The sequence below is a fragment of the Sparus aurata genome, chromosome 19, assembly GCF_900880675.1.
Source record: "Sparus aurata chromosome 19, fSpaAur1.1, whole genome shotgun sequence".
Lineage (NCBI taxonomy): Eukaryota > Metazoa > Chordata > Actinopteri > Spariformes > Sparidae > Sparus > Sparus aurata.
The window spans coordinates 5,395,472-5,423,328 of record NC_044205.1 but is presented as its reverse complement, the minus strand read 5'-3'; the positions used below and the strand labels follow the sequence as shown (position 1 = coordinate 5,423,328).

At 39.9% G+C, this 27,857-nt stretch overlaps 2 protein-coding genes and 1 long non-coding RNA gene across 3 annotated transcripts in view; 2 read left to right on the top strand and 1 right to left on the bottom strand.

Moving 5' to 3' along the window:
- The window catches only part of cubn (cubilin (intrinsic factor-cobalamin receptor)), a 114,734-nt gene extending 102,675 nt beyond the window's left edge, over nucleotides 1-12,059 (top strand). The window contains exons 60-67 of the mRNA XM_030398587.1: nucleotides 2,538-2,737; nucleotides 3,045-3,207; nucleotides 4,418-4,626; nucleotides 5,910-6,054; nucleotides 7,311-7,492; nucleotides 8,641-8,806; nucleotides 10,203-10,438; nucleotides 11,796-12,059. Of these exons, the coding sequence (XP_030254447.1) occupies nucleotides 2,538-2,737; nucleotides 3,045-3,207; nucleotides 4,418-4,626; nucleotides 5,910-6,054; nucleotides 7,311-7,492; nucleotides 8,641-8,806; nucleotides 10,203-10,438; nucleotides 11,796-11,903 (1,409 nt within the window). The 3' untranslated portion in view covers nucleotides 11,904-12,059. The remainder of the gene's footprint in view (nucleotides 1-2,537; nucleotides 2,738-3,044; nucleotides 3,208-4,417; nucleotides 4,627-5,909; nucleotides 6,055-7,310; nucleotides 7,493-8,640; nucleotides 8,807-10,202; nucleotides 10,439-11,795) is intronic.
- Nucleotides 12,060-13,114: 1,055 nt separating this feature from the next.
- On the bottom strand, nucleotides 13,115-20,658 carry f3a (coagulation factor III, tissue factor a). Its single transcript, XM_030398588.1, has 6 exons — nucleotides 20,402-20,658; nucleotides 18,717-18,828; nucleotides 17,119-17,312; nucleotides 16,184-16,365; nucleotides 15,926-16,094; nucleotides 13,115-13,983 (listed from the first exon to the last, which is right to left on the bottom strand). The coding sequence occupies exons 1-6, from the start codon at nucleotides 20,475-20,477 to the stop codon at nucleotides 13,838-13,840; spliced, it is 879 nt and encodes a 292-aa protein (XP_030254448.1). The 5' UTR covers nucleotides 20,478-20,658; the 3' UTR covers nucleotides 13,115-13,837.
- LOC115570197 (uncharacterized) lies at nucleotides 19,438-21,050 on the top strand. Its single transcript, XR_003981720.1, has 2 exons — nucleotides 19,438-19,856; nucleotides 20,369-21,050. It is a non-coding gene; the product is annotated as an uncharacterized LOC115570197 (long non-coding RNA).
- The last annotated feature ends 6,807 nt before the right edge of the window (nucleotides 21,051-27,857 follow it).

The window sequence follows — 27,857 nt, the reverse complement described above, 5'->3', positions numbered from 1 at the left end:
TCAGTGTCACTGATTTTCAGTTTCAACTTTCTGTCACTGTTTTGGCGTCGAGAGGGAGGGGCCTGAGGGGAGGGGCAAGTAGAGCGTGGTTTGCATATCATTTGAGAAGGTGATGGCAGCAGCCTGCGGGAAGGCGGGGCTGGACGGTCCAGCCACAATACCATTGTAGCCGGCCGTCTCTGGGCAACACAGAGTCCAACTACCTCGCAGACTTTTCTTCAAGCTCTCTCCTGATGTGTCCAAGTCTCTGTGTATCTGGCTCTGTCCCGGAGCTCCCGAGCCCCGCTCCTATATGCGTATGGAGTGTGGTAGTAGTAGTACCAGAGCGCCGAGCACGGAGCATTAGCCACAGTTAGCATAACAGTAGAACAGCCTGTTGCTCCGAGCCGGGGCTGCAGCGCCGACAGCAGCGCTCTGGTCTGCTCCCCGAGCTCTGTGCCACCTACCGCTACCGGAGACCGGACCTCCCGAGCTCCGGTATCTATATGCGTATGGAGTGTGGTAGTAGTACGGAACTAACGAGCATTAGCCCCAGCTGTGTCGCTCCGAGCCGGGGCTGCCTCGCCGACAGCAGCGCTCCGTCTGTGCCACCGCACCGCTGCACACGCATACAGAGACCGGACAATAAAGGAGAGTGCTTGGAGAAAAGTCAGTCAGAATTATGAAAATATGTGTCTGTTACTTGATTACAGGCAGCCGTCTGTTGTACTTTACTATGAACCACAGTAGCACAATCACAGCTGACTTTCCCCGCACACTGACTTGTTGAGTTTATTCGCTTCGACTCAAAGGAGTCATTGTAGGAATAGTGATATTATTCACATGAACTGAGTTTATAGGGGAGCTCTGGTCTCTGGTCTCCGGTAGCAGTGCGGTGGCATAGAGCTCGGGGAGCAGACCAGAGTGCTGCTGTCGGCGCTGCAGCCCCGGCTCGGAGCAACAGGCTGTTCTACTGTTGTGCTAACTGTGGCTAATGCTCCGTGCTCTGCGCCCCGGTATTACCACCACACTCCATACGCATAGAGACCGGAGCTCGGGAGCTGCGGGACAGAACCAGATACACAGAGACTTGGACACATCAGGAGAGAGCTTGAAGAAAAGTCCGCGAGGTAGTTGGACTCTGTGTTGCCCAGAGACGGCCGGCAAACGGGCCCTAACATGGTGTATTGTGGCTGGACCGTCCAGCCCCGCCTTCCTGCAGGCTGCTGCCATTACCTTCTCAAATGATAAGCAAACCACGCTCTACTTGCCCCTCCCCTCAGGCCCCTCCCTCTCGACGCCAAAACAGTGACAGAAAGTTGAAACTGAAAATCAGTGACACTGAAAAAAAACTGACATTGTAAAAAAAATCTGTCACTGAAAAAAAACTGACATGAAGAAAAAATCTGAAGATTGTCATTGAAAAATACAAAAAAATCCAAATAAAATAAAATGATAAGATTTTCGGATTTGAATTATTTTAATTACTTTCTTTTTTCAGTGCCAATACTTGTTTCAATGCCAATACAACTGTTTTCAATACAAATGTTTCAATGACAATGTTTCTTTTTTCAGTACTGGTTTTGTTTTCAATGCCAATTTTTTTTTTGGATCCCAAATTTTAAAGTCACCATTCTGGCTCCATAGATTTCTTGCAAGTTTTAGAAATAATAGTAAAATAGTAGTGGTGAACAGATACTAAAAGTTAAATTTCTTTTTTTTTTCCTTCCCTCATTTGTGGCACCCCTAGCATTTATGATGCCTATGTCAATTTCTGGCCCTGGTGAGCTCAGAACTTTAACGCTGACGCTCTGCTTCTGTCCCTGTGGCTTAACTCACTGCCTAATTACTTGTTTTGTGTGCGTAGGTCAGGTGAAGCCCCTTGGACCTTGCATGTCTGAGATATAAACATACGCAAATGGTTACATATACAGTATGTCGTGTTACAAGTTCCATGTGTTGAACTGTTCAGCTGTGCTGGCAATATAACAGCGAAAACCCTCATTCAAAACAAATAATACAACTAAGCAGTTTTGGCTATGTGCCTCTTTATATTTCAACATGTTTTGCTCTTTGAGTGTCTGTGTTATTTTGACGTTTACTTTTGAAGCAATCGTAAAAATGTCTATAAAGCCATTTATTTACCTGCAGTAAATAGAATGTAACTTTGGCTTTTATACACTCTAATGTTGATGAATTACTGGTGAAAAACTTACCCCATGACACACACATAACTGAAATGCATAAAGAAAAGTAAAAAAGAAATACACAAATAAATATGTTTGTGGAGATAAGGGGGAGGGGGGGGGGGGGGAAGGGGACAAATACTTAAATAAAAAAAAAATTCAAACATTTATAAACTGATAATTACACTGTATATACTTCCATAAACATACATTTGACTTCCGAAAGCTCACAATCTTCCCGTGTATGCAGATTTGTGTATTTGCACATAATAGCTTTGATCCTCCCAGACAAGCCAGCCTGAAGTTGCCCATGCTATGATAGACGTGTTTTAAGATGTGGTTAATAAGTGTTTGTTTCTGAATTGCCAACAGGTCCAGCACAGGGATGTGGTGGCTACCTGTCCATGCCCATGGGCATGTTTGGTTCTCCAGATCCAAACTTGGATGAGAAGTATGAGCCCCGGATGGACTGCCTGTGGATCATTGAGATGCCAGTCAACAAGGCTGTCAACCTGACCTTCAATTCCTTTGAGCTTGAAAGCTCTTCTACTTGCCGCTATGACTATGTCAAAGTAAAGAGCCTACAGCCACTGAAATATAAATATGACCTTTCTCTCATTAGATCATAACTTAATTGAATGCTGACCTTTACACAACATATAGCCATGCTGTGTCATGTTGGTGCAACAACATGATGAATGTTTAACTTAATCTAAATTCACAGAAAAGAGTCAACCAGGTTAACATGTTAAGCGAAACAGCCTGAACAACCTAAGATTACGTTTTATGTTTATGATCTCATGAGACTTGTGCTGGCTACTGCAACCCAATTAAATAGCTTGTAACAACAAGTAATTAATGTATGTGTATTTCTATCAGGTGTTTGATGGTGACAACGCGAATTTCCCTCTGGTTGGGACATTTTGTGGAAACTCCATCCCTTCCTATTTTGTATCAACTGGAAACTTACTGACTATCCAGTTTGTCACTGATAGCTCAGTTCAGAGACGAGGCTTCAATGCTACATACAGAGCTGTGCCAAGTATGACATTTCCTACTCTTTCACACACACACACACACAATTTTGTTACTCTGAGACAGTAAACATTGTGAGAAAGATAGCTCCTTTTGAAAACATGAAACACATCTGTTTCATTGTTACCATGTGTGTTCTCTATGGTTATTATCTGAAAAGGCACTGACATGTAGTATTAACAACAACCCTGAGTGATCCAATCACATCGAGTCTCGAGTCACAACTTGTGATTGGATCACACTTCTGTGCTATACAGTATATGCCAATAAATACATAATGTTAATGGAGCAAACACATTATTTGTTTTCTTTTGTACACATAAAGAAATACCTTCATAAATAATGTTGAAGAATTAATAAGGCCCAAATAGTTTGAAAAAAAAAAAAACACCAACCAAACAGCTTGGACAGCATTTCACAAAGTTTGTCCCAAGTCTTAAAATTGGGTGATTTTGTTCTCTGGGGACTTTCTCCATGGGTATCAAAAAGTAGCTAATATTGGTAACTGTTTACTGTATTTTTTTAATCTGACATGTTTACTGTCAATAAAATGTCTTTCATAAATTTGGTATAAATAGTTAAATCAGTTAAAACAGTGTGTTCGCAGGTAAGATGCACTTAAGCAACAAGCAGCAATGTAACTTACACTTTGCATTTAATGCTGAATTTACAAAAAAAACATCAATACTCATTCACACTGCAAAAGTAAGTTGTCATATGCACCCCAGAAGAACACTTCTGAATGTGATCTGAGTGATCAGATCTCATGTGTCCTCAAACAAGACACATGTTGAGATCAGGTCAGACAAGCCCATGAGTGGTGTGTCCAGACTAAAACACCACAAGAAGGAAAGAATGATATTATGACCTGCCAGGTTACCTGGGTTTCACTGGCCAGAGGTCTTTTTTGTTAATGCCATTTGACTCTCCATAAAAATGTGCTCAGATTACAGGCATTGTGCAGAAGCAGAGAAAAGACAAGTTTGCTTCTTTTTTTTTATTTCATTATTTTTGTATCTCAGATAACAAAGCTCATTTTCTTGGTATAACAGTGTAAGTTATAAATAGAACATGTCTTTTGATTCCTTGAAATCATTGGAAAATTGTGGAGACCTTGAAAATGTGTGTGCTTCATTTGCTCAGACCTGATTTAAACCTGCAAGATCATGATTGAACTGTATGGTTATAAGCATTTCTATGTGTCTGCCCTCCTTCAGTGGTTTGCGGTGGGATTCTGAATACCACCACCACCATTCAGACCCTGACCTCACCTTCATTTCCCAATGCCTATCCTGCTTTCACCTCCTGCCGCTGGATCCTGGATGCTCTGCCGCAGGAAACCATCAAAGTTTCAGTCCAGAGCTTTGTCCTCCAGCCTAGCCAAAGCTGTGACACAAACTTCCTGGAGATAAAGGATTGGCCTGTGGTAAGTTCAGAAACGGATCAGTAAGTTCTTGTTGCCTAAGATAACTTATCTTAGGCAACAAAACATCTGAAAAACCAAATGCAAATTATACTAAACAGGAAAACATTTTCATGGTGGAGTGTTGAGGGATGAAGTGAGGAGTCTCACAGCCAGAAGAAAGAAGTTGCTCTGTAGTCTGGCAGATACTTATCTGTATCTTTTTCTATCTGTCAAATGACAGAAGCGTGAACAGACTGAGGCTTGGGTGGGTGTTCTCTTATAGTATCCTTTTGGCTCTGCACAGACATTCACTTAACCAAATTTTCTGAATATCTCTGACCCTAGCTACATGGGTACCAGTGACGTTCTGGATGGTGTGAATCAACCGCCGTGGAGCCCTCCTGCCCTGGGCCATGCAGGAACCATGCTAGTTTGACATGTTTGCAGTCAGGAGGCTTTCTATGATTTGTATCTGTTTGGAGCCATCCTAGATTAGAAAATTGCCTCATTGTCAAGTTATATTGCGACAACAAAAGTTATCTCATGACACTTTGCAAATGGAGCAGGACTAGACCACGCTCATACCAGCACTCTGTGAAAGTGGCAGGTTTTGATTTCATGGCATGGCAGGGTTCCCAACATAGTAGCTTTGGGTAAAGAAAAAATATTTGCCTCAGTGTAATGCAGGGTCACCTGTTGCAGTGCGTCCACAGTTATGCACCCACTGTTTTTTAAAAGTTGGATTTTTTGTTTGAATGTCTAGAGGGAGACATATATATATGTTGCTTAATTCCAAACAATCTGTTCAAATCTTTCAATAATAATCATAAAGAACTTTTTAAAACCAGACCAGACACGTAGCCTCACTTCTCATATTTTCTGCATAGTTAACAAAAGTAGACAAATGTAAACAGAAGTATATATCTGTATGTACATTGGTTTTAACAGCACACATCTTTCTTTCCCATAAAATTTGCTAAGATAGAGCCCTTGCTGATACAGTATCATCGGCACTATATGGACCCACATGTACTTTCCTGGTATCACACAGACCATTGAGAGAACATTTTAGTCACTGCCAAAGTAAATAGAGTAGAACACAAGGGATCACCTCAAAAGGTGAGACTTGGTCCAGTTGTTTAGTCAGCACCAGAATTCAATTGATGGCTTTCACACCAGACTAAACAAGCCAAACTAACACCCACTAGAGAGGTTGAGTTTGACAGATTTCTCAGTAAAAACATCAAGCATGCTTGCAGTATTATAATATCCATTGTTAATAGGGTGATTTGTGTGTTTTCCAGGGAGACTATGGGCAGTCACATAGGTTCTGTGCATCAGATGGACATCCACCAGACTTTTACAGCTACAGCAGAACCATCCTCGTGCACTTCAAATCTGATTCCTTCATGGCAGGAAATGGCCTGAGCTTCACCCATCAGATCACCAGTAGGTACCTGTAGTAAACCTGTCACAAGATGAAGCACCAGTATTTTGCTCAAGTAGAGGTGCTATTACTGAGTTGTAAATGTCCATGTTTTATTACATTAAATAACATAGGACTTAAAATGTGTGTATTTGTGTGCAAGTTTGGTTTAGAAGAGAAGAGAAAATATATGAATCTAGGGAATCTCCAGCTTATATGCGCCAGTAACTGGCTGCCAATAAAGCAGAGTCAGCACAACTCATTGCGAAATCAGTGCAACCTACACTCACATAATAAAGTATCACATCCAATGTATCTATCATGTTGTATCTATCTATGTGTATAACTTAAAGCAACATTATGTAGAAATTGGCATTTTGTTCAATTTGGCACCCCCCACATCTGTAACAATTTGTCAGACGTAATAGGTGCTAACTCAAAACAAAAGTCATTACTTCATAACAGTGTTATGCCTTGAAAACTTGTATGTTGAAGCACACATGTTTGCAACACTTTAAGGGTGTTCACCTGTCCCTTATGAAATGATTTCATATGTATCTAGACACATGGGCTACAACATGATTCAGGGATGATTCTTTTTTTTTTTTTTTTTGTGGAACAATTCGTTTCAGATTCGGTCCGATTTAATTCTATCCTGTTTGGGTATGACATTAACTTAACACTGTGCACTGTGCAGCAATTGTCAGTAGACAGTAAACCGTGTGCAGTATGGTTTAATTCAGTCATACTTTCAGTAGACAATGACACTTAACGTTGTGCAGTACTACCAGCAGTCACAAAATACAGCTAAGAATAGCAACATGTTCCAAAGCAGACAGGTCGTAGGTCCTTAGAAATAAAACAGGCCTTAGATGCTGTGATAACCTTAGACCCGCTGAGTTGTGGCTGGAAAAAGTGTTTAATCTGTGTTTTTGTTGTATGTTCTTGCAATTGCTAGCTTTACTAGCATCCTGGTTGTCTGCACAGGCTTCACCATGCCATCTCACCCGGTGAAGTCTAAGATATAACCCTCTGTTAACAAGACGCTGGCTCTACCCCTGAGCCACAGCTGCCCTATGCGGATAGGCAGGGTTTAATTTTCTAGGTTTTGAGATATACAATTTGGCTAGGTGCTGAGAGGTCTGCTTACATCCCAAAACAGTGGAGATAAAGAGAATTTAATTTGTGCTTCTCACAAGAGGTTTTGAAACAGTGATAGGGTAGTGTTGGAGCTTGGTTGCAGACAAGCACTCTAACTGTGGCGGTGGTGGCTTTCCAGGTTGTAGCAGAACCTATGAACAGGAATATGGCTATTTGAAGAGTCCTGGCTGGCCTGACGTCTACCCCCACAACATGGACTGCACCATTATCCTAAAAGCACCACAGAACAGCATCATCTCCTTCTTCTTCAACAGTTTTGATGTGGAAAGCCATAGCAACTGTCAATTTGACTACCTGGAGGTGAAATAACCAGCACACATGCAGAGACACACTTTGATACTTTGTCACAAAGTTTGAAGTAAACTATTGTGATAATGCTTTCAAGTTAAAGTGAAACTCTCGCCAAAGAGCAACTGAGGCTTTATTTGCGATTGAATATGAGTGAAAATGCATAATTAAGACGTAAGAGGCACTTTTAAGATTTACCGAAGTTTCGTGTTTGATGCTACTGCTAACGTGAGTTGTCCAGAAACCTTCTTTTTAGTAAACTCTGTGTACACAAACAATGTTCTCAATGCTCGTGTTCATGTGTAGAGACCCTGGTGATACTACGAGCAAAGTTTCATGTTGTGTCGAGCCTTCTTACTGTTTTAAAAATAGAGATTTTGATGCTAGCATAAAAGTGCCCATAGCACTCCATTGAAAATTAGCTTGCCTGAAAACGAAACTATGGTAAATCTTAAAAGTGCCTCTTTCGTTGTAATTATGCTTTTACACAAAGGTCTGACTCATATTCAATCACAAATAAAGCCTTGGTTGCTTTTTAGTGAGAGTTTCACTTTAAAGCTGCTGTAAGTGTTTCCTATTAAAATGAGTGTCAAATTGCTTTATATTCTAACAGTAATAAGTTTTCTCTCCTCACCCTGCTCATTTGGTAAAGGACAAATTGAATTTTCCATTATCCTCAGTCAGTATAGAGAAGTCTATAAAGGGATGGTCTTTTATGCCTTGGGAAACACTGAGTGAAGAGTCCTTCTGTGCTGATAACCACACCGGCAATGGTGGAACAGGGAAAACTACCAATGCCAGCATTCCTGGTGACGGCTTATACTTCCAAACGGACCAAGTAACGAAAAACGCTTGAAGAAAAGAAAGAGACACAGAGAGCTGCCTCGAAAAAAAGAAAAAAGGCTTGTCCAAGTGAGGTGATGTAGGAAAGAAGGAGGGAATCGTTATCTGCAAAACAGATAGGGAGTCAGCTGAATAGATGGCAATGCTTACAGCAGCTTTAAGATCTCCCTTCATAAGGAAAAAAGGGTCCAAACCAGGTAAAACAGCCCCAAACCAAATAGTGAGTCTTTATTCATTGTAAATGCGTGTTGGTGACCTAGCTGTGACCTCTCTGTGTTGTGTCAGTATAAACCACATCACTCTCTGCTGTTTCTCAGATCCGTAATGGCAGTACAGCAGACTCCCCACTGATTGGTAAGTTCTGTGGCAGCACCCTGCCCAGCCCTGTCTTCCCACAATCCAATCTGCTCTACCTACGCTTTAAGAGTGACTTCTCCCATGCCCGAGACGGCTTTGAGGCCACATGGACATCATCCACCAATGGTATGAACTGCACTGTATATACACATGATTTTAAACCATGTCCCGTTAAACGAATGTTTACATATATCAACACTCCTCCTCCTCTTCCTCCTCCTCCTCCTCAGTTACATATCAGTGCATTTTGCAGATGCTGTCAAACAGAGTTGTTGATAGGAAAGGTGATTTGACAACCACATCACTGTCCTCTCAGTGAAGATCAGAGCCAATGTGTCATATGTGCCGGGTCTTTTGCCCCCAGATTATCTGCCGTTTAATTGGCAAAATGGAGTTAGACACGCGTAAACTGACATGAGATCTCACCCAACTGACGTCACCAACCAGGAGGATAAAAAGAGTGAGAGTGTGTGTGTGTGTGTGTGTGTGTGTGTGTGTGTGTACACCCACAGTGATTCATTTTTTTTCAGTTGCTAAACTTTATTTGTGAGAAGCGGCGAAAGCAACTTCGGCTTTCATTGTTGACATTCATAACTCTCAGCTGTAAATATAACAAATATCCCAATTTCCTGAACCTTTTTCAAAAAAGATAATTATATCATAGTGACACTGGTGTTTTAAGAGACATATCACCAATTTGGTATTACGCTGTAATGCTGGGGACTTGGAGACAGATTGTTGTCTTTTTCTTTTTTTACTCCCTTTTTTTGATGGTCAAATTCAAAGTAGTAGAAGCCAAAAATGTCCTTTAAGTCCCAGTATGACCCAAGCGCCAAACACACAGGAAACTTAATCTCCTATAATGTAATGGTATAGTGTTTTTCATTAGAGCCTGCCGCTTTATTAGTCTTTCAAAAATAATGTTTGTCATTGAAAATCCTGAACTACAAAAGACAAAACAGTGGCGTTTGTATTTAAAAAGAAATTGGTTGCCAAGAGAGTTCCAGTAAGTGTTTTGCTGTGACAGTCTTCAGTTTTTAGCGTCCCTGGTTTTCAGTTTCAACTCTTTTTAATCGCTTTGATGTCGACGATTTGCATATCTGCACCTATATATATCTATATATATCTGGTTTACTTCAACGCTAGCATACGGCAATGGCTTTCTCAAGTTCCACTGAAACTCCCAAACCAAAGTCTGTTTGTCTCTGAAAACTACAGCTACTATCACACTGATCAGATAGCTGACTTTAGCTAATGTCAGCCGTGATAGCTGAACATCCAGCACGGTTCAATTACTTTTTCTTTTTTTTTAAACAGCAATGAGAAACAGACAGTTTGGATGTGTTTGTTCAATTTGAGATGTATGCAATGGTCGGTTGTTGTAGATGTTTATGTTATAGTTGATCCTTTTCCAGTTTTCCCATTTTAATTACTGTCGTAATAGGTTCATGTTTTCATGTTTGCTAATACTGCCATGCTTTTAGCTTTAGTCTGAGTCCTGTTTAATATGTTTGTGTGCTAGGTTGTGGTGGCACTCTGTATGGAGAGCACGGCTCATTCTCAAGTCCCAACTACCCAGGAAGCTATCCAAATGGTACCCACTGTGAATGGGACATCAAGGCTCCCAGAGGTCGTGTGGTGACCATCACATTTGCCCAGATCAGTATTGATGATCCTGGAGATTGCCAGAACAACTTCTTAAAGTTGTTTGATGGCCCAGACACTTCTTCCCAGCCTGTTGGACCTTACTGTGGAGCGGTATGTAACTCAAGAAAGCAATTGATCAAATCGCCTGGTTTTATCCATGTGCATGTTGAGAATGAAATGGGGTTTAAGTAGCCTACAGTTCAGGCATATTTTTAAAGTCTACTTTATGTAGTTAGTACATAAATATCAACGTATGCCCACTACTTGTATGTGTACTACATCAACACTTCTCAGGACTAAATTTGGCCACATTTTTAGTTTAGAAACATATATTTCTAAATACACTTAAAGTGTATAAGTAGTAAACTTAAAGTCCATATCTAAACTATACAATAATATATTATACTATACTATACTAGTATACTACTGTATTCTACAAGTAGTAAGCATATATGTCGGTCTAAAAATACTCAAGTTTTAACTCAGGCTTCTTAAAGCTACTACTTTTGTACTTGAAAGTATACTACTAGTTAACTATTTAGGTATTTTATATTTCAAATATACCTTAGCTGTGCTTTCAGTAGACTTAAAGTTAACTCATATAGACATTGCCAGTGGACCACACAAAACTCACACGGCATATTTAAGTCCCTCCCCAGCTGCCTCAAAATAAGCAGGAGGCCACGAAGGTAAACTGTTCCATAAAAAGTGATTGTTGCATTGCCGCTGTTTTTTGACTAACAATCCCATTTTTGGCAGACGTACATTAAGACAGACATTTACCAAACTGTCTCAGAGGAGCTTGGTGCAGATGCTCCCACAACAGCAAACCTGCACACGTCCCAAATCTTAACAAGTGCAGCCTTGTCAAGCAAAGCAAGCTGATTGGTTGATCCAACATCCTGAAAGGAGGCTGGTTTGAAGTGGAAAAATGGAAAAACACATTCACCCAGCCATATACAAAGTATTAATGAAACAACTACATGAACATGTGTGATTTACGCCTGTGCATATATACTTACTGGCGACCTGAAGAAGCATGTTGTCTTGAGTCAGATGTGGCTCAGATGGTAGTGTTGGGTTGTCTATTAATCCCAGGGTTAATCCCCAGCTGCCCATGTCCACATAATGAAGTTTGAGTAAAGTACAGAACCTTTATTTGTTTCAGATGCTAATGTTTGCTGTGTCTGAGTGTTTGTGTGAAAATTGCACAGCTTTAATATACTATATATTTAAATGGAGTCAATATACCCAGGCAGCACCTCTTCCTCTGTCCTGCTATCAAACAAGGAAACACAGCTGACTCAGATGAAAGAGACAGTGTTTTTTTCTATTTTTCTATTTTTTTTTTTTATTTCTCAGCTAATATACAGTATATATACCACATCTCTGGAAAGTCAATAAGGACTATGGTTTTATTTTCAATTTACAAGTATGTTATGAGTTTCTCCTCCCTTTGTTTGTTCAGGAAACCAACATTGCTCCATTCACAGCCTCCTCCCATCGAGTCTACATCGTTTTCCAAGCACAGTACGCCACTCTGCCTTCAGGCTTCAGACTCACCTGGAGCAGCTGAAAGAAGGCCCGCCGCACTCATGCACAGCTGCTGACTAATGTCCTAAATAATGTTTTAAAGGTTAATGCATGCTGTGCATTTATTTTTTAATCAAATGTAAATAATAAATATATATTGTCATTTCCTCTCTTAATAAACATGATTCAAGAAGAAAAAGCTGGTCAGTCATCTGTCATTTAAGATGTTTTTACTTCATTTTTATTTTATTGATTTTAATGAGTGCTGCAACTGATTCTAGTGGAGTTTTTCCAGACAGACGTGAACCTTGAGATAACATTATTGGTCAAAGTAATGATAGAGTATTATGATGGACAAAATGGATGGGCAGAACCTTTTCACCGAGTTTGAAAATGATTCAGTTCAAGTTCACACTCTAACTCACAACTTTTGAATAGAATAACACACTTCTACTCACGAGGAAAGATTAAGTCACTACTACTTCCTCTACGTGAAGTAAACACGAATGTGTCTGTACGGCTCATCAGGAGTTCCTCATGTGAACACAACGACGACGGAGTGATGGAATACTGTACTTTACTTTGACAGCGATTGACCCTTTAACGTAAGTTGAAAAGACAAATTGATGTGGCACATCTTACTTCCCCTTGCTTACTGTCCATTGGTGCTGGGATAGATTCCTCACAGTGAGGAGTTTGTGTGGTCACTACATGTTACATACCACAATGTGTCATCCAACCTTCTGACAAAACATTCAGTGACCATGATAGAGTTTAAATTGCCTTTAAGCTTTCTTTTATGTCAAAGTGATAAATAAAATTTCAGCAGATTTTTCAAACGTTTCACAGGCTGTAATATCACATTTAGTGGTTTTAATTCATAGATGGGCGTTTTTTACTGTGTTGAAGCTGAGGCTTTCTATCTTTGTATAATACCTTAAAAGGCATGAGTTTATGGGGTCAGGAAACTTGCAAGTTACAGCTTATAATGCCATGATGGTCCTGGAGCAACATGCTATTCTAGGTACAGTACCGACACCACCATGTCAGATACAACATACATGTTGTGATATGACTGCCCCGCTATAGAATGGATTCTGTCACTTACATGGACTGGATCAAGTGCATTTGCATTTGTTTGTAATTACAACTGTTCACCTGAACTGTATCCTTAGTATTTCTCTTTTCCCTTTGTTTTTGTAAATAATCTTTTGTAAATCCATTTTTTCCCCAAGCCCCAATGCTGGTTACCAATAACAGCATGACTTTTTATCATCCATTTCAACTTCAACATCATTATTTACCACCATTGACAGAAAAACGGAGACTTGTATTAGTGTACAAATTGATCGTGCTCTGTAAAATATTTATTACTTATTCAACATTTCATCACATTATACAATTATCAGCAACCATGTGAAGTAAAAAAACAGCTTAAAAGAGCATCACATATATGTTAATTCAACTAAACATAATAAATTAAGCATCAGATACAAAAATAATATAATTTAGACCATGATTTCCCATAAAGTGTTGCTATAACCAGGCTCCCAAAAAATGTCACTATGACAACCATCAAGTTAGAAACTACACAATAAAATGCAATAAATAAAATCAGTTGGTAGTGTTTATCTACAATCACCAGAGGTACCACTCACCAAATAACACCAAGAAAGGAATATTACAGCTTCAGCACTAGTGTGTACAGTAGGTGCATTCAAACAGTGTTTTCCACAAGTGTCTTTTCTGCAGCATGAAATGATAAAGAAAGAATCCAATATGTCTAACATATTCAGAGGCAGTTTCACAGAAACTTAAGGAAGGATCAATTCCAGTGTTGGACAGTGGAATGTTTAACTAGCTCTGCCCTCCTGCTCTCCTAACAGGCCACACTTCAGTTGCACTGTATGTTCCTTACAGTGGTGTGTGTGTGTGTGTGTGTGTGAGAGAGAGAGAGAGAGTCATTGAAGACACACTCTATACATCCCGGAGCGGCAGTCCCTCTTTACCACTTTTCAGAGCTTTCCTCCTGCGCCTGCAGCAGATCACTGAGACAGCGATGATGAGGCCGACCAGTAGCAGGATGAGGAAGATGGCAGCAGCAATCACACCCACTGAGTACACTGTGGAAGACAATCATACATCACATTAAGAGACTACATTGATTACTGCGGGGTCATTTCTTTCAGTTTCAATTATATCACACAATACAAAAGTCTTGCACAGCAGAACACCACTCTGAAGATTTGACAACAGATGAGGTAAGGTTTGTCATATGTGTGGTGTTAAAGGAAATGTGATGAAGTAATAAAGTAAAAGGCTGGCATTATTATATATTTCTCTTGTTGTCTGCAGAGCTTAATGTGCATGTGTCCATTGTGTCTTTTCCTCTACTGTATCAATGACAACTATCCAGGAAGCACTAACAGGAATACCCAAATACATATATTTCATTTCTTATCCATCCACAAGAGGGCAATGTTGGATTTCTAAAACTTTGAGTCTTTTTCAAATGGCAACGAAATTTAAATTACAAAAAGTCTATGTATGTAATTTTCCTCCATTAGTACAAGTAATTTCCAATTGCATCGAGTTTTTTTATTTCATTTTTATAGGCGTGGTTCTTAGATGTACCCAGAGATGGACAGAGTACTCGACCCCAGTACTTGAGTAAGAGTACAATTACTACTGGTCGAAATTTAGTCCATTACAAGTAAAAGTAGCTCAGTCGACATGTTACTCGAGTAAGAGTAAAAAAGTACTTGCTTTTAAAGGTACATGCTTTTAATTTACTTTAAGTAAAAGTAAGAGTAAGAGTAAAAGTACATTTCTTATTTTTCACATCAATGAATTACTATAATTTTTTCTAAATGAATTTAAGTACCTTTTAACTCTTGTTTCTGAGAATTAACTCTTTGAAACCACTTGCACTGATGTACTTGCTTTTAGAACCACAATGTTATATAAAGCCTGCAGAAACACCTATAAAAACAAATCAAATGAATGGGATCACAGGAGGACAGCAGATGTTGCAGATGCAGATGTTTATTAACAATCATTAAAACTGTAACCAAATGAACCTGCACCGTCCAACTAACTCTCTATCATTTAGCTAAGTTGGGAACTGGAACCCCCTCAAAGACCAATGTTGTCCCCAGACCACTGGTTGAGAATCACTGCTTTACAAAAAACTACTTGCACTGTGATAGGTTTCCTTCTTTGACAAACACAGCTTGTGTCCAATAGTATTTTAGAAAAAAAAAAGTAACGAGTACTTTTCAGCCTTCCTAGAAATTAACTTGAGTAAAAGTACAAATATTTGTCTTGGAAATGTATTCAAGTAAGAGTAATAAGTACCAAAGAAATCTAATACTCAAGTAAAGTACAAATATTTGTCTTGGAAATGTATTCAAGTAAGAGTAATAAGTACCAAAGAAATCTAATACTCAAGTAAAGTACAAATCCTCTGGATATGTACTTAAGTACAGTACTCAAGTAAATGTACTCCGTTACTGTCCACCACTGCTTTATATTAAAAGCAAACAGTAGAAACAAGACAACCAAGAGCTGAGCTGCAGCAGGGGATAGCGTTAACTAACACAACACTAGATGTCATTTAATACTAGTTTATATCTATACAGCAGAAGATTATGCATATCCTTTCTGTCACTTGGTTAACATTATGAAAGTGTCTATTTTAACCCAAACCATCTTTATTTGTATGTATTTTTTTTACAAACTGGAAACAGCAAACGGAAGAAGATCAGGAAACTACATCTGGGAGACTGTTTTATAAAGTTTTCTTCAGTAACATTCTGAATTAGAAACATGATTTTTACTGGAGCTGATGATGGACATAGCCATAGTCTTATCTCTGTTGTGAGTTGTGCATGCACAGTACTGATCAGGCAGCTGACAGGGCGCAGTTATTAGTACCACAGAGAACATGAACTGCAGTTCCTTTTCTAATATCTTTTACTTCTCCCTCTAAAAGTTAAGACAGAGCTTAGAGTTTAGCAGTGATTTCACCAGTGTGAAAGGGGTATAGGAATGTGGACACCTCACCTTCAAGGATGGACTTGCTGTCGTCGTTGGAGCACTGGGTCTGGCTCACCTCTCCTAGCTGCTTGTCGACGCTGCGGCTGGGGATGTAGGCCTGGATGTAGAAACAATAGCTCTCACCTCGGTCCAGACCAGTCAGCTCGATCACATTGGTCTTAGCGTCGTGCACTTTCTGGAGAGAACACAGTAGGAAAACATTCAGTACATGTTTCTCATTCATGTTTGTATGAGGCTGATATGGTAATGTCTGCTGACTCCCACCTTGCCGGTACTCTTATTTTTCCGATAGGTGACTCTATACTGAAGCTGGTCAGAGAAGATGTCCCGGATGTTCAGCTGGCTGCCATCTTTAAACAGGGCAGTGAGTGGGTCAGTCACATACAGGGTGGTCTTCTTTTTGTCTTCACTGACCTCTAGCTTGAAGTCAGGTTTGCCTATATCAGCTGTGGAGGGGGAGACAGAGGTAGAAGATAATTAATCTGTTCATGTATCCCTGAATACAAAGTACTGTTCAGAGACCAGCCTGATGATGTTTAATGTTAATAATTTTCTCTTTTCCTCAGTTTTTTTTTTCTATCATCACATTGTCTTGTACATTTTGAACTTGACAACATTACTACTTTTTGTTTTAGTGGCGGTCTACCTGCATGTTCATGGATGTGAGTCCTTCTTTGTCCCCCTGTGCTTTGTTTTTTAACTGGTGGCCTCGTAAAAAATGTTCTCATATTGAAGACAAGTAGGACACTAAATTTTGAATGTTGATTCTAGATCTGCAACAATAAATTGATTAGCTGTCAACTATTAAATTATTCCGCAGCCATTTTGATAATCAATTAATCAGTTTGACAAGGTTTGAAATGTTTTTTAAGGTATAGAATTCACCTCTTTATGAAGAAATGAACAAAGTACTGATATAGTTGACAAAAGTCATTAATTTCCTGTTGTTTAGTTGTAAAATGTAATAATAATCTATTGTTCCACGGTACACATGGACTTTCTTCATGGCCCACCAGTGTGTGTGTGTGTGTGTGTGTCAATTGTGTATCAGCTGTTTTCCACTACTGACCTGCTTGAACATGCATCTGAACAATCTGTATAACATTTTGTCTGTGCCAAACTTGTGAAATGTTTCTACAATCACATCATGTTGATTTAAAAAAAAAAAAAAAACAGGTTATAGTAGCAGAAGGACCTACTCTCTTTGTAAGGGCAGAATCTTGGTGAGCTGGTGTAGGGGAACTCAGTGAGGTCAGAGTTGGCTCCTAGAGGAGGTTCAGACAAGACGTCGGCCGTGTAATAGGCATCAAGCTCAGTCAGAGAGCTGGACAGATCACACACTGTCCCTGAAGACCTGATACAGTGAGGCTTCCTCTGTTTGTCCCCACCAACCCTGCAATAGTTTGATGACAGGAAGGGTATTCATTACTCATAGACATGACTGATGGATGCACTCAACCCAAAAAATGAGCACAGACAAAAAAATGAATTACAGAAAAAAATGATGTAATTGTTAGACGATTTTAAAATCTAGTGATAACTGTCTGTAAGCAAAAAAGTGTTACAAACGGAATACAACCGGGGAATGAAGCACTGGTCCATGTTTCCTTACAAGGCCATGTTGCCCAAAGTGCCACCTTTATTTGTGTTGCGAGCAACAAAGACACCTTAAACTTGATTATTTGAAAATGTGAGATTATAAAAATAGGACTATTTGACCTCTGAATGCACGAGTGTTGTATAAAGTACCCCAAAATCAGACTTGATTAAAAGTAAAGACATTGTGTAAACATATTACTTTGGTAAACGTGAATATCACTTGTACAATTGTACTCAAGCAAAAGTCTAAAAGTATCTGATGTTAAAGTATCAAAAGTAATTTTCAAGCAAAAAATGTACACAAGTATCAAAAGTACAAGTAAAAGTCAATGATACATATGTTTACATGAATGCATATACTGTATACTGTGGGTTGATCCAGTTTAGACCTGGGCACGTAACAATCTGATATTCAAAAAGATTTTTAATACTGGAATTAAACGTTCTGTTTTGTAGTTGTTGTTTTATCTGGTTATTGGCAAAATAAGACGTGGCTCTGAGTCAGCATGCAATCTGAAAAATAACTAGGAACTAAAGTAGCTATTTAATTCATGTGTCAAGTAAAAAGTACAATATTAAGTACAGAAACAGAAATACTCAAGTAAAGTGCAAGTACCTCAAAACTGTACGTAAGTAGCCCACAGCACCTTACTTGAATGCACATTTCCTGGGCTGAGCTGATAAATGAATTGTCTTGATGTAATTTCTTGAATGTTATATGACTGTTGCTTGTTTCTTTTATGTAAAAAAAAAAAAAAAATCTGCTGCTGACTTGGCCAGGAGTTTGAACCCATGTAAAAGATTGGTTATTATCAAATAAAATGTTAATAACATTTTTTTACAGACTGAATATATTGTCTGAGCAGTGATACAGTTGTTGGCATTTTCAAATGATGTTTGTTGGTTGTTTTAATGTGAATGTTCTTGCCTGTTTCCTGGTTTGTAATTGAATCAGAAAGGACTGTGAGTCTTGGTTTATCTTTCTGGTTAAATATCTCTGGCCTCAGCTCAACATTCCAGTAAAAGCTTTTATTGGATCAGCGATGGATTCTTATCCAGCTCTGCTGCCATTAATCATTCCTTCAAGGTTAATCAGCGAGTATGTCAGAGCGTTTGTCTGTGAGAGGAATGAATGAGCTGGGAATCCAATTGATTTCTTGAAAGGTTTACAGGTGAAGGTTTGGATGCAGGTACTTACTTAGAGAACTCCACTGTGTAGGAGTATTCTGCAGATGGTTTGGGCTCCCATGCCAAAATAGTTTTGAAGTTGGTGGATTTCCAGGTAACATTCTGTGCTCGCGGATAAGAGCCTGCAAAATGAAAGAATGTGTAAATACTATTGTTACACCTCTCAAAGCTTCGGTTTGTGTGTTCATGTCAAATAATATTACTATTCAATATCAGTGGAGACCGGTCATTGTGGCAGAAAACAATGCATCAAAGGTATTTTGGACATAATTAAATACTGAATTGTATGAGCTGTAAAGCTGCTGTAAAGCAATTTGTAACCAGTTGTTCATTGTCAAATGTCAACTGACAATACAATACAACTACAATATCTTCAGGTGCAATATGTAAGAATTTTAGTTAAAAACATAAAAGAAACTGTCAATAGAACAAAGTGCAGTAAACACCAACGTAACTGAGCAAACTAGCGGTAGCTACAGTTAGCAACAGTATGCTACTCTAACCACATTTGTTTTAAATATGAACGTGGCAGCTGGTGAATTCTTACATACAGCACCTTTAATAACTAGTTTATGAAGGGTTGTGTTTGTTTACGCTAAAATAACTATTTATAGGCCTACTAAACCATAAAATGTTACATTTATTAAAGATGTCTGTTATAAAGTGTTGGCAGTCTCACTGTGGACACATCATGTAGGAGCGCTGCTGAACCAGCACACACAAAAGCCAGGCTGTGTTAACACTCAGCACTGCACAGGCTCAGGAGGGAGATTACACGGAGCTCTCAGCAGCCTTACTGGAATATTGTTGTGGACTGCCTGTTCAGTTAATGACACGAACGCATTTTTCCTAACTTCAAGCTGTAGCGCCATCTAAAGAAGATAAAGGCGTTTTGGTACCAACAGGCTGAGGCTGGCTGTAGTGTCTGCACAGAGGATAGGTGCTGCCAAGGCTGACAAACATGCCTGGACCCCGGGGACAGTCATGGCACATTCTGGGGCCAGTTGTGTACATGTTGAAGGTCACCTTCTCTCCAAATAGAAACTGGACATTAAGACTTCCAGTTGGATGATGAGAATGGATAACACACAGACCCACACAGTTGACTCAACTTTTCCAGATGCAGAAGTGGTAGAAAAATCACTAATGCGTAAGTTATTGGATACTGTTGAAGATATTACAAGAGGCCTGGACGTTAATCTGGCACGGACTACTTTTACTGTGTAGAAACAGAAGCTAAAACACGTCAGTTTGTGTTCAGTTCAATCTGTTGGAACTTGACCTTGCAGAAGGTTAAATGTCTGCTAACTTCACCGTCCTGCAGTGTCTCTACATCAGGCACAGTCACACATACACACTAACGACATGATGAAGAAAGGCTTACTCCAACACCTGTTCACTGGAAGACTGCTTGACATTTGCTTTTCTTAATTCCTTTGCCACCACAAATAACTACTTCATATGAAATACCACCTCTTTATGGTTTATCATGTTTCCTTCTTTTCAATCGCATACCGCATGTATTTAAGGCCGACTGGCTTTATATTGGACACGCTCTACTTTTCCATTTTTTGTTTGTATTTTTTTTTTTCTTTACTTTATTGATGTTCATAAATGAATGATTGAATTAATACATGAAATGATTTCAAACTCCTGACTTAGGCTGTCTGGACATGGGACGCTAACAGGACTCACCTGAGGCGGACTGTGCGGAGAGAAGGAGGACGGAGGAGAAGAAGAAGAGAGCCGCTGCTAGTCTCACAGTCTGCATGTCGGTTTAAATCCTTTCAGCTGATGTAGTCCAGAGGAAGACTAGGTCCAATAGATGCAGGTCGGTCCTGGACAGATATAATGTTATCGGGTCACCGTGTGAACGCTGTGAATCCTTTCTGTTCTCTTCAGACTCACTTCAAACCAGTGGTTATAACAAAGTCTCCGCGCGAGGCGTGGCCAAATAAGGAGCGTCCGGCTGTGGCGTCACCACAATGGGGACTACAGTACGTGCCTGTCATGCTGAGGTCATTCACCGGATACAGCGCGGTAGTCTCCTGGATTTCAACCACTCTCCATATGAACCACACGGCATAGCCGTGATGTCACAGCGCAGGATCACGCTTTCTGATCAATTGGCCAACTGTACATTTTAGTATAGTACAATACTAGGTACTACAATCAGCCCATTGCATCCTCCTGGGTACAGATTTCACATCGTTAGTGTTACCTGACATGGGTTGGGGACCATAAAGGATACTGGTAGCCCAGGTTTGGAATCTATGATTATAAAACAGGTTTAAGTATTTAAATTGTTGTAAAAAAAACAACAACAAAAAAAAAAAAAAAAACAGCATTTAATTAAAGTAATCAAAACTGCATATGTGTGGGATGTTTAATCTGAACATGGTTTTGAGAATCTGTATATCATTGATCTAAAAAGCAGCTCAGTTGAGAGCTGGTATTTTACCACTTCTGGATGAAACTGTAAAAAACTAATAAAAGCTGTTGTTATTATTGCTATTATTTCTATTGGGAACAATGCAGAACATTGTTTTGTACAGAGGTCCTAAAAGTCATTAGTAGAACATATTAATTCATCCATTTTCTCGTGATAATGAGTTGAACCTAGATTTTTGAGATCACAAGCTATTTGTGTCATTATCACAGAATAAGTGTGGTTTTCTTGAGATAACAAGATCACTTTCTCGAGATCTTGAGAATACAATGCTTGAAACTGCTTCTTCATATTTCTCCTTAAGATCATACTTCATACATATAGTCTTGTCCCAAACTCTTTTCTTTGCACATTGTTCAGTCTCTCGCTGTTTGTAGAGCAGTATTATCAGCCTGGCATAGTACAACACCTGCACTATAGGCACTAAGGTTTTCACTCCAGTGCAGTGGAGCTTATAATGTATACATGTGATCATTTATTTAATTAGATCTGTTTAGAATCAGACATATCAGCATCAAACAAATTCCCATTCATTTGCTCCATGAAATGTGAGTGCTCATGCAAGACCTGCATGGTAATCAGATGTGTAGTCATAGTCTCAAAAATGAACACATCCTTTCCGGGTTTGCTGACCACATACCATATTCACTACTGCATGATGGAAGAGTGGAGAAAAATACTCTGCACCGCAGAAGCCCGCTCTGATCTGACTACTGTGTCAGCATTATAATAGATTTGACAGTGTGGCTCAGTGCATGAGTCAGGACATCCAATCATCAAACAGCTCAAGTAGGAAAACTAGAAATCTATTTATAGTCTCATCTGTTCAGAGGAATGCTTTCTCTCCCGACGCACAGAAATGTCTCTGAAAAGGAGTTTCCACCGTGGTACCAAGTGGTTTCACTCTACTACAGTTCCAACAACGTCTGTTATTATTACTATCAAAGTTATTGTTGTAGGGCAATTCACTTTGCACTCACAACTGCATTGTTGTGCTGTAAAATGTAACTTGGACAACAATAAAAAAACAATTAAACTCTGACAGTTTATTTTCACATAAAAATGAACTGAAACTAGTAATAGTAGTAGTAAGGGGGAAAGAAAGACACACGGAACACAAGCTTTGTAAAATGGCCGGGAGTCATATACATAAAGTCAAATCCACATGATGTAGTCAGTAGGGTGAACCAATCATAACCACTGGTTGCTTCATGTGTTGCAGTGCAGTTTTTGTTTTATTTTTTAGAAAATCTCTTAATGGGCCCACCTACCCGTCTGTCTGTGCACACTCGTTGAGCATGACCTTCCACAAGGTAAGGCAAATATATTGCTAAAAGTATAGCTAGCTAGTTGAGCAAGAATGGCAGAGAAAGTGTCCTGATACTAACATGGCAGTTTGACAGCTATGATGTCTAACAATAGCCATGTTTGTTGTTGAGTTCATTATGTTGATATTAGGTGTTTTCTTATGTGAAGTAGTCATGAGATTGTGATGAGACTAGTGCACTTGTAGGACGTGCACCCTCCGTGAGTTTTGGAGTGAGCTGTCACAGCAGTGACCGACTCCGCTTCAGCAGATTGACCAGCAGCACAGCGTACAGACCCACAGCACTGAGATGTTTTGTTCATGTTTTTGCACTTGTCTTTTCTTTTTGATAGATCAGCTCATCATCAGGAAAAAACTAAACCTTTTTGTGTGGAGCTGGGTAAAGGGACACATAAGTAGCTGGAGCCTTTTCTCATTTTGTCTAACATTGTGACATTTTCACACATTTCCATTAATTTCGAAAGAAATAACGCATGGATGTTCACAAACAAATCCGGTGGATAAAGATGACTGGTGTCTATAAGTACAATTTGACACAGGTCCAAACAAAAATCCAGATCTAGCAGATTTGAATATCTTTTATTTGATATTGGATTAGACTTGATTGAATTAAGAGGGACTGTTAGGCCTTGGTAGAGGCATGGGCTCCACTGAGTGCCATTCTAGTTTATCTATGTATTTATCAGACTAAGAATGCTGGGAGAGCTTGTGAAATGTGCAAACTCGCGGCATGTACACAACTCCTGGCTGGCCAGCTGGAGCTGCGGGACTCTGTTTAGTCAGGCAGTGAAAGTTAGTGTGTTTTGGGAGAATATGATGGAGGATAGTTCACAAAATCTAGCTTTATTATCTGGTTTTCCAAGTGTTACTTAGTTCACAATAATGTGGCTTATGTTTTGTTTTCCATTTGGAGCTGGCTGGGAGTCTGTCTGGCACCATGCCAGACCTTATCCCTTGCCCCATTATCCCTCCCCCCCCCTCCCTCCCCTGGCCAAGAGGGGCCCAGCTCTAGCACAGTCCACTGTGGCTTTGAATACTCAGGAACCCTTTTTACGGGAAGGACTGAATGCAAATCCAGCCACTTCACTAATACCCTTCAACAGATGAAACACAGTCATAGGCTCCACTACAAAAACATACACACACACACACACACACACACACACACACACAGAGAGAGAGAGAGAGAGAGAGAGAGAGAGAGAGAGTCCAGAGGATTGTCGACAGCCTAGAGGAAAACTTTGGTGTACTATCTCTTGCTGAAATCTAACGTTTTATTCCTTGAATGATTTATCCAAAACTAAAAATGGCTGTCACATTGATAATGATCATAAATTAATTAAGATTACTGTAATTATACATGAATGGAGTAGAGAAAGCACTCTCCTTAGATGTAGCTTTGGATTGCTTTTGATCATTTCACTAAATAAATTCTCCTAACAAGCTAATGCAGAAAATGGCCAGCGTGCTATGCTAGTTTAAACATGCCTGATGGATGACTGGATTAAACTACTGGGAAAAAGGATACATTTCCCCAGGGCACTGTTGACTCTACAGAAGTGCTTATTTATCTGTCACAAACTGTTCCATAACATGTATCCATAATATCTTGAGGTATTCCTTAGTTCTAGCATTCCAACAGTAAATACACAACCTCTAAACTGCTGGCTGTGTGGTTCATCTCACTGTGTAGACACATTTAATGGCATGACATCATCTGGCCTCTTTGTTTGCACCAAATCATGCTATAGTCAGGGTTAATCGGCCCTGCCTTAATTACTTTCCCAGGCCTATTCCTGGAGAGGACAGAAGCAGCTGTACAGCTCGCTTGTCCTTCACCAGCATGATTCATTATCTCTGGAGTCAATGGGCCTGATCTATTCCTGCAGATAGTGTTTGTTTCATTAGTTTTGAGATATATGAGATTTCTACCTCTACTGTATCACGAGGGAAGTGATTCTCATAGTATTGATATTCAAATTCAGCTGTTTAACGGATACATTTTGAACACTCCAAAAAGACAGGCAGTAAATGAGGTGCACTATATTGTAATCAGGGAGGGATTTCAGATTAGGACTACTTTCTCCTGAAGTCCCTGTGAAAATGGTTGGCAGTTAAGTTAAATGTGGACTATCCAGAGTAGCAAGGACATTGTTGCATTGTTTTAGCAAATGAAATACATTGTTTTCATTACCTGATTTATTCATTTTCATTCATTTAAATATATTTCTTTCTTTTCTTCTAAAAAATTGCATATGGTAGTGGAAGGTGAGAGTCAAATCACTTTTTGATTCAGTTTGAATTAGGCTATGAATTGTGTTTGTCCATTTAAAAGATAATCTTTCAGCTCGTAGTCATAGTTTGTCATAAAACTAATGAATTGTAAAGGGTGAAAATATGTTACGAGAAAGACTACACAGCCAAGTGCGTAAGTGACGTTTTACTCAACAAAGCCCATAGCTGAGACCCCGAAGAGCTAGTTTGTGTATTAACTAGCTCACAGAGTTGTCTATCTGCAGTTAATGCACTGCACTGCACTGATACAATGACTGATACCACACTGTGTTACTATAAGTCTTGAACTATAAACTTCTCTAGAAAAAGGAAATGTCTTCCTTGGGTCTTGGAGGAATGGGGGAGGGGATTATACACAAAGGCATGTGTGACTGGGCGTCATTTACCATTTCCTGTTTTGCTACCTTGGTAGATATGGCATATCTACTGAGAGCCACAGCCAGCATCCCCTTTGAGAGCACTGTATACAGATGAATTTGCGATGCAGCTTTCACATGGATTTAGGCAGATGGACTAAAACTTCTGGATGGCACAGGACTACTTTCTATTCTGGTAATAGCTTCTCATTGTCTAGATCCCCCAATTTTTCTTTTTCTTGTGTGAGGAGCTACATCACAGCTGGTTGTCAAATCCGTTGTGTAGGAAGCAAAAAATTGACTTTGGATGAGGATGTTCTCTACCATCACTGGTGTCAGCCTCGCCTCATTTTATCAGCCTGCTCTCATCCACCAAAATTATATGCAGTGTGCTGTCTGATTTTTCTTCCTTAATCCATGTGAATGCTGCAAAGGTCACTGCACTAGTCAAGCAATGTTTGATAAGTCTGATAATGGTAGCAAGTGCCAACCCACATTAGACAGGAGTTTTAAAATCCTAATCAACTGTGAAATCAGGTTGCATCACAGACACAAGTAGAATCTTCTCAGGTGGGGTGCAACATCTTGATGTAACATTTATACTTTGCAGTGAGAAAAAAACAAAAGCAGAAGAAAAGAGTCTCGACGAGAAAATTATTGGGAGGGCGAGGTCAGCATGGAAAATATTTGGTAACCAGACCGGATTTGGCAGTGACACAGCAGACAACCTGCATATTAGTAGCAAAACTCCAAGCTTATTTTCAAGGATGCATTTTTATTAGACAGTCACCTCCAGCGGCACAGAAACCCCTGACGGCCTCTCCTTTTTCTGTTCTCTGCTGGAGGTTAGATCATTGCTTAAAGGGTTCGACAGGTGTCAATCAGCGACATTTGCTTTTGTTTTGACAGTTCAGAGATGCAAGTAACCAGCACATGGCTGCAAGGATTAAAGCAATCAGTTCATGCAATTGTCCATCACTCCAATAGCGCACAGCAACACATAAAAACATCAATAAATACTATGTGCACAGCAAGTATCTAAGATCATACCATGAATATTATGTAAGGATTCACAATAAACCATGCTGCTTAACTTGGCGGTGTCCATAAGTTTTACCCTGTCATACTGTATAAACAAAGTGGCATTTTGTAATTCATGACACACTTCCCCCCCTTTAATGGTTCCTGTCCTGACAACTTCCTAATGACCATACCTGTCTGGAGACCTACCCCCATTTTCTCTCTGCGATCTTCACAGATCGCACATCCCTCTGCTCTTGTCTTGCAGGTGAGGCTACTGGGTCAGGTCCCACAGGGTCTGCAGGGGGAGCAGATGCTGTGGGCACAAAAGTCAGAGGTAACAATAAGGTCTAGGATATTGGGCTTACAAAAGGTGGGGTCAATCTCTGTTTCAGTCTGTGGTGCTTGTTGCAGCACTTTAGGGAGGTTCTGATGAATTGTCCTAATGGGGCCCTCCTTTCCTTCTGGCCTGATCTGGAAAACTGGCAGACAGGGGTGCAGTTGACCAAGCACAACATAAGCCTGGGGCTTTTATCTGTAAAATCTAGGAATTTGTTGCACCACAAATAGTCCAACAGCCCACTTGAGAGAAAAAAAAATCCAGTTTAAAAGAACTGTAGTTTTGGTCATTTCTCTCCATGGGGTTTAAGCTTCGCATAGGTGATTACCCTCTCACTACCATCCTGAACCTGTGCTAGTATAGCCGCCAAACCTCCTAGGCTAGCATCAGTGTAGAGGTGGAATGGCTTTGAAAAATCAGTGTTGGGCAAAAATTGGGGGACCCACCAGAGCAGTCTTCCCTTTTTTGCACACTGGCAGTGCCTACTAAGTGAGAATTAAGGGGTGATGCAATTTTGGAGTAGCCCTTGACAAACCTACTGTAGTATCCAACAAACCCAAGGAATGATCAGACCTGCTTAATGGTTGTAGGAGCAGCCCAGTCCTTCACAGCTGCAGTCTTTTCAGGATGCCTGGATATTCTGTCTCTGGAGATGACATGGCCACGGTAGGTCACCTTTCCTGGAACAGGCTTCATTTTGGGGGGTGCTTCAGGCCATGGGCTGACAGCTTTTCAAAGCTCCAGGTGTAGAATGTGGGTGTCATAATCAGAGGAGTATACCACAACATCGTCCAAGTATATGAGAAGGGACTCACTGACCAGCCCTCCCATGCACCGCTGCATTAGTCTCTGGAAGGTCGCAGGCACCTTGCCCGACAGTCCTGAGTCAACCTGGAAAACATTAACAAGGGGGCACCGTTGAGGTGCCTGGAAACCTGTTTCAGCATTTTTTCAAGCAGTTGTCCATTGTCCTACAGCGCACAGCAAAAAATTATGAAAGCAACATCAATAAATATTATGACGTAGCAAGCATTAAAGATCGCAGCATAAATATTATATAAGTATTCACAATAAATCATGCTGCTTTACCCTATGTCATACTGTGTAAACAAGGTGATGTTTTGTAATTCATAACAAATACTTCAGCTTTTAATGTGACTCATACATGTTCATTTTCGATAAAATGCATTTGAGTGTGAAAAATAAAGAAACAGCATCCTGTTATGCGATTCAGCCCTTGTCTTTGCTTTCTCGTAAAATATTTTAAAGTAAAATGGAATAAAGTACAATGGCTCCTTTAATAGGTAGAAAAGCAACCCATTCTTACTCCCAATGAATCAAATACAGCAGCTCGAACCCTTCTA

Excerpts from the sequence above, each read along its gene's own strand:
- f3a (XM_030398588.1), bottom strand. The coding sequence starts at position 20,477 with ATGCAGACTGTGAGACTAGCAGCGGCTCTCTTCTTCTTCTCCTCCGTC. Across the intron at positions 16,366-17,118 it reads ATTCTGCCCTTACAAAGAGA|CTGATATAGGCAAACCTGAC; the intron begins GTAGGTCCTTCT and ends CCCCCTCCACAG. Across the intron at positions 13,984-15,925 it reads CAGCAAGTCCATCCTTGAAG|TGTACTCAGTGGGTGTGATT; the intron begins GTGAGGTGTCCA and ends TGTCTTCCACAG.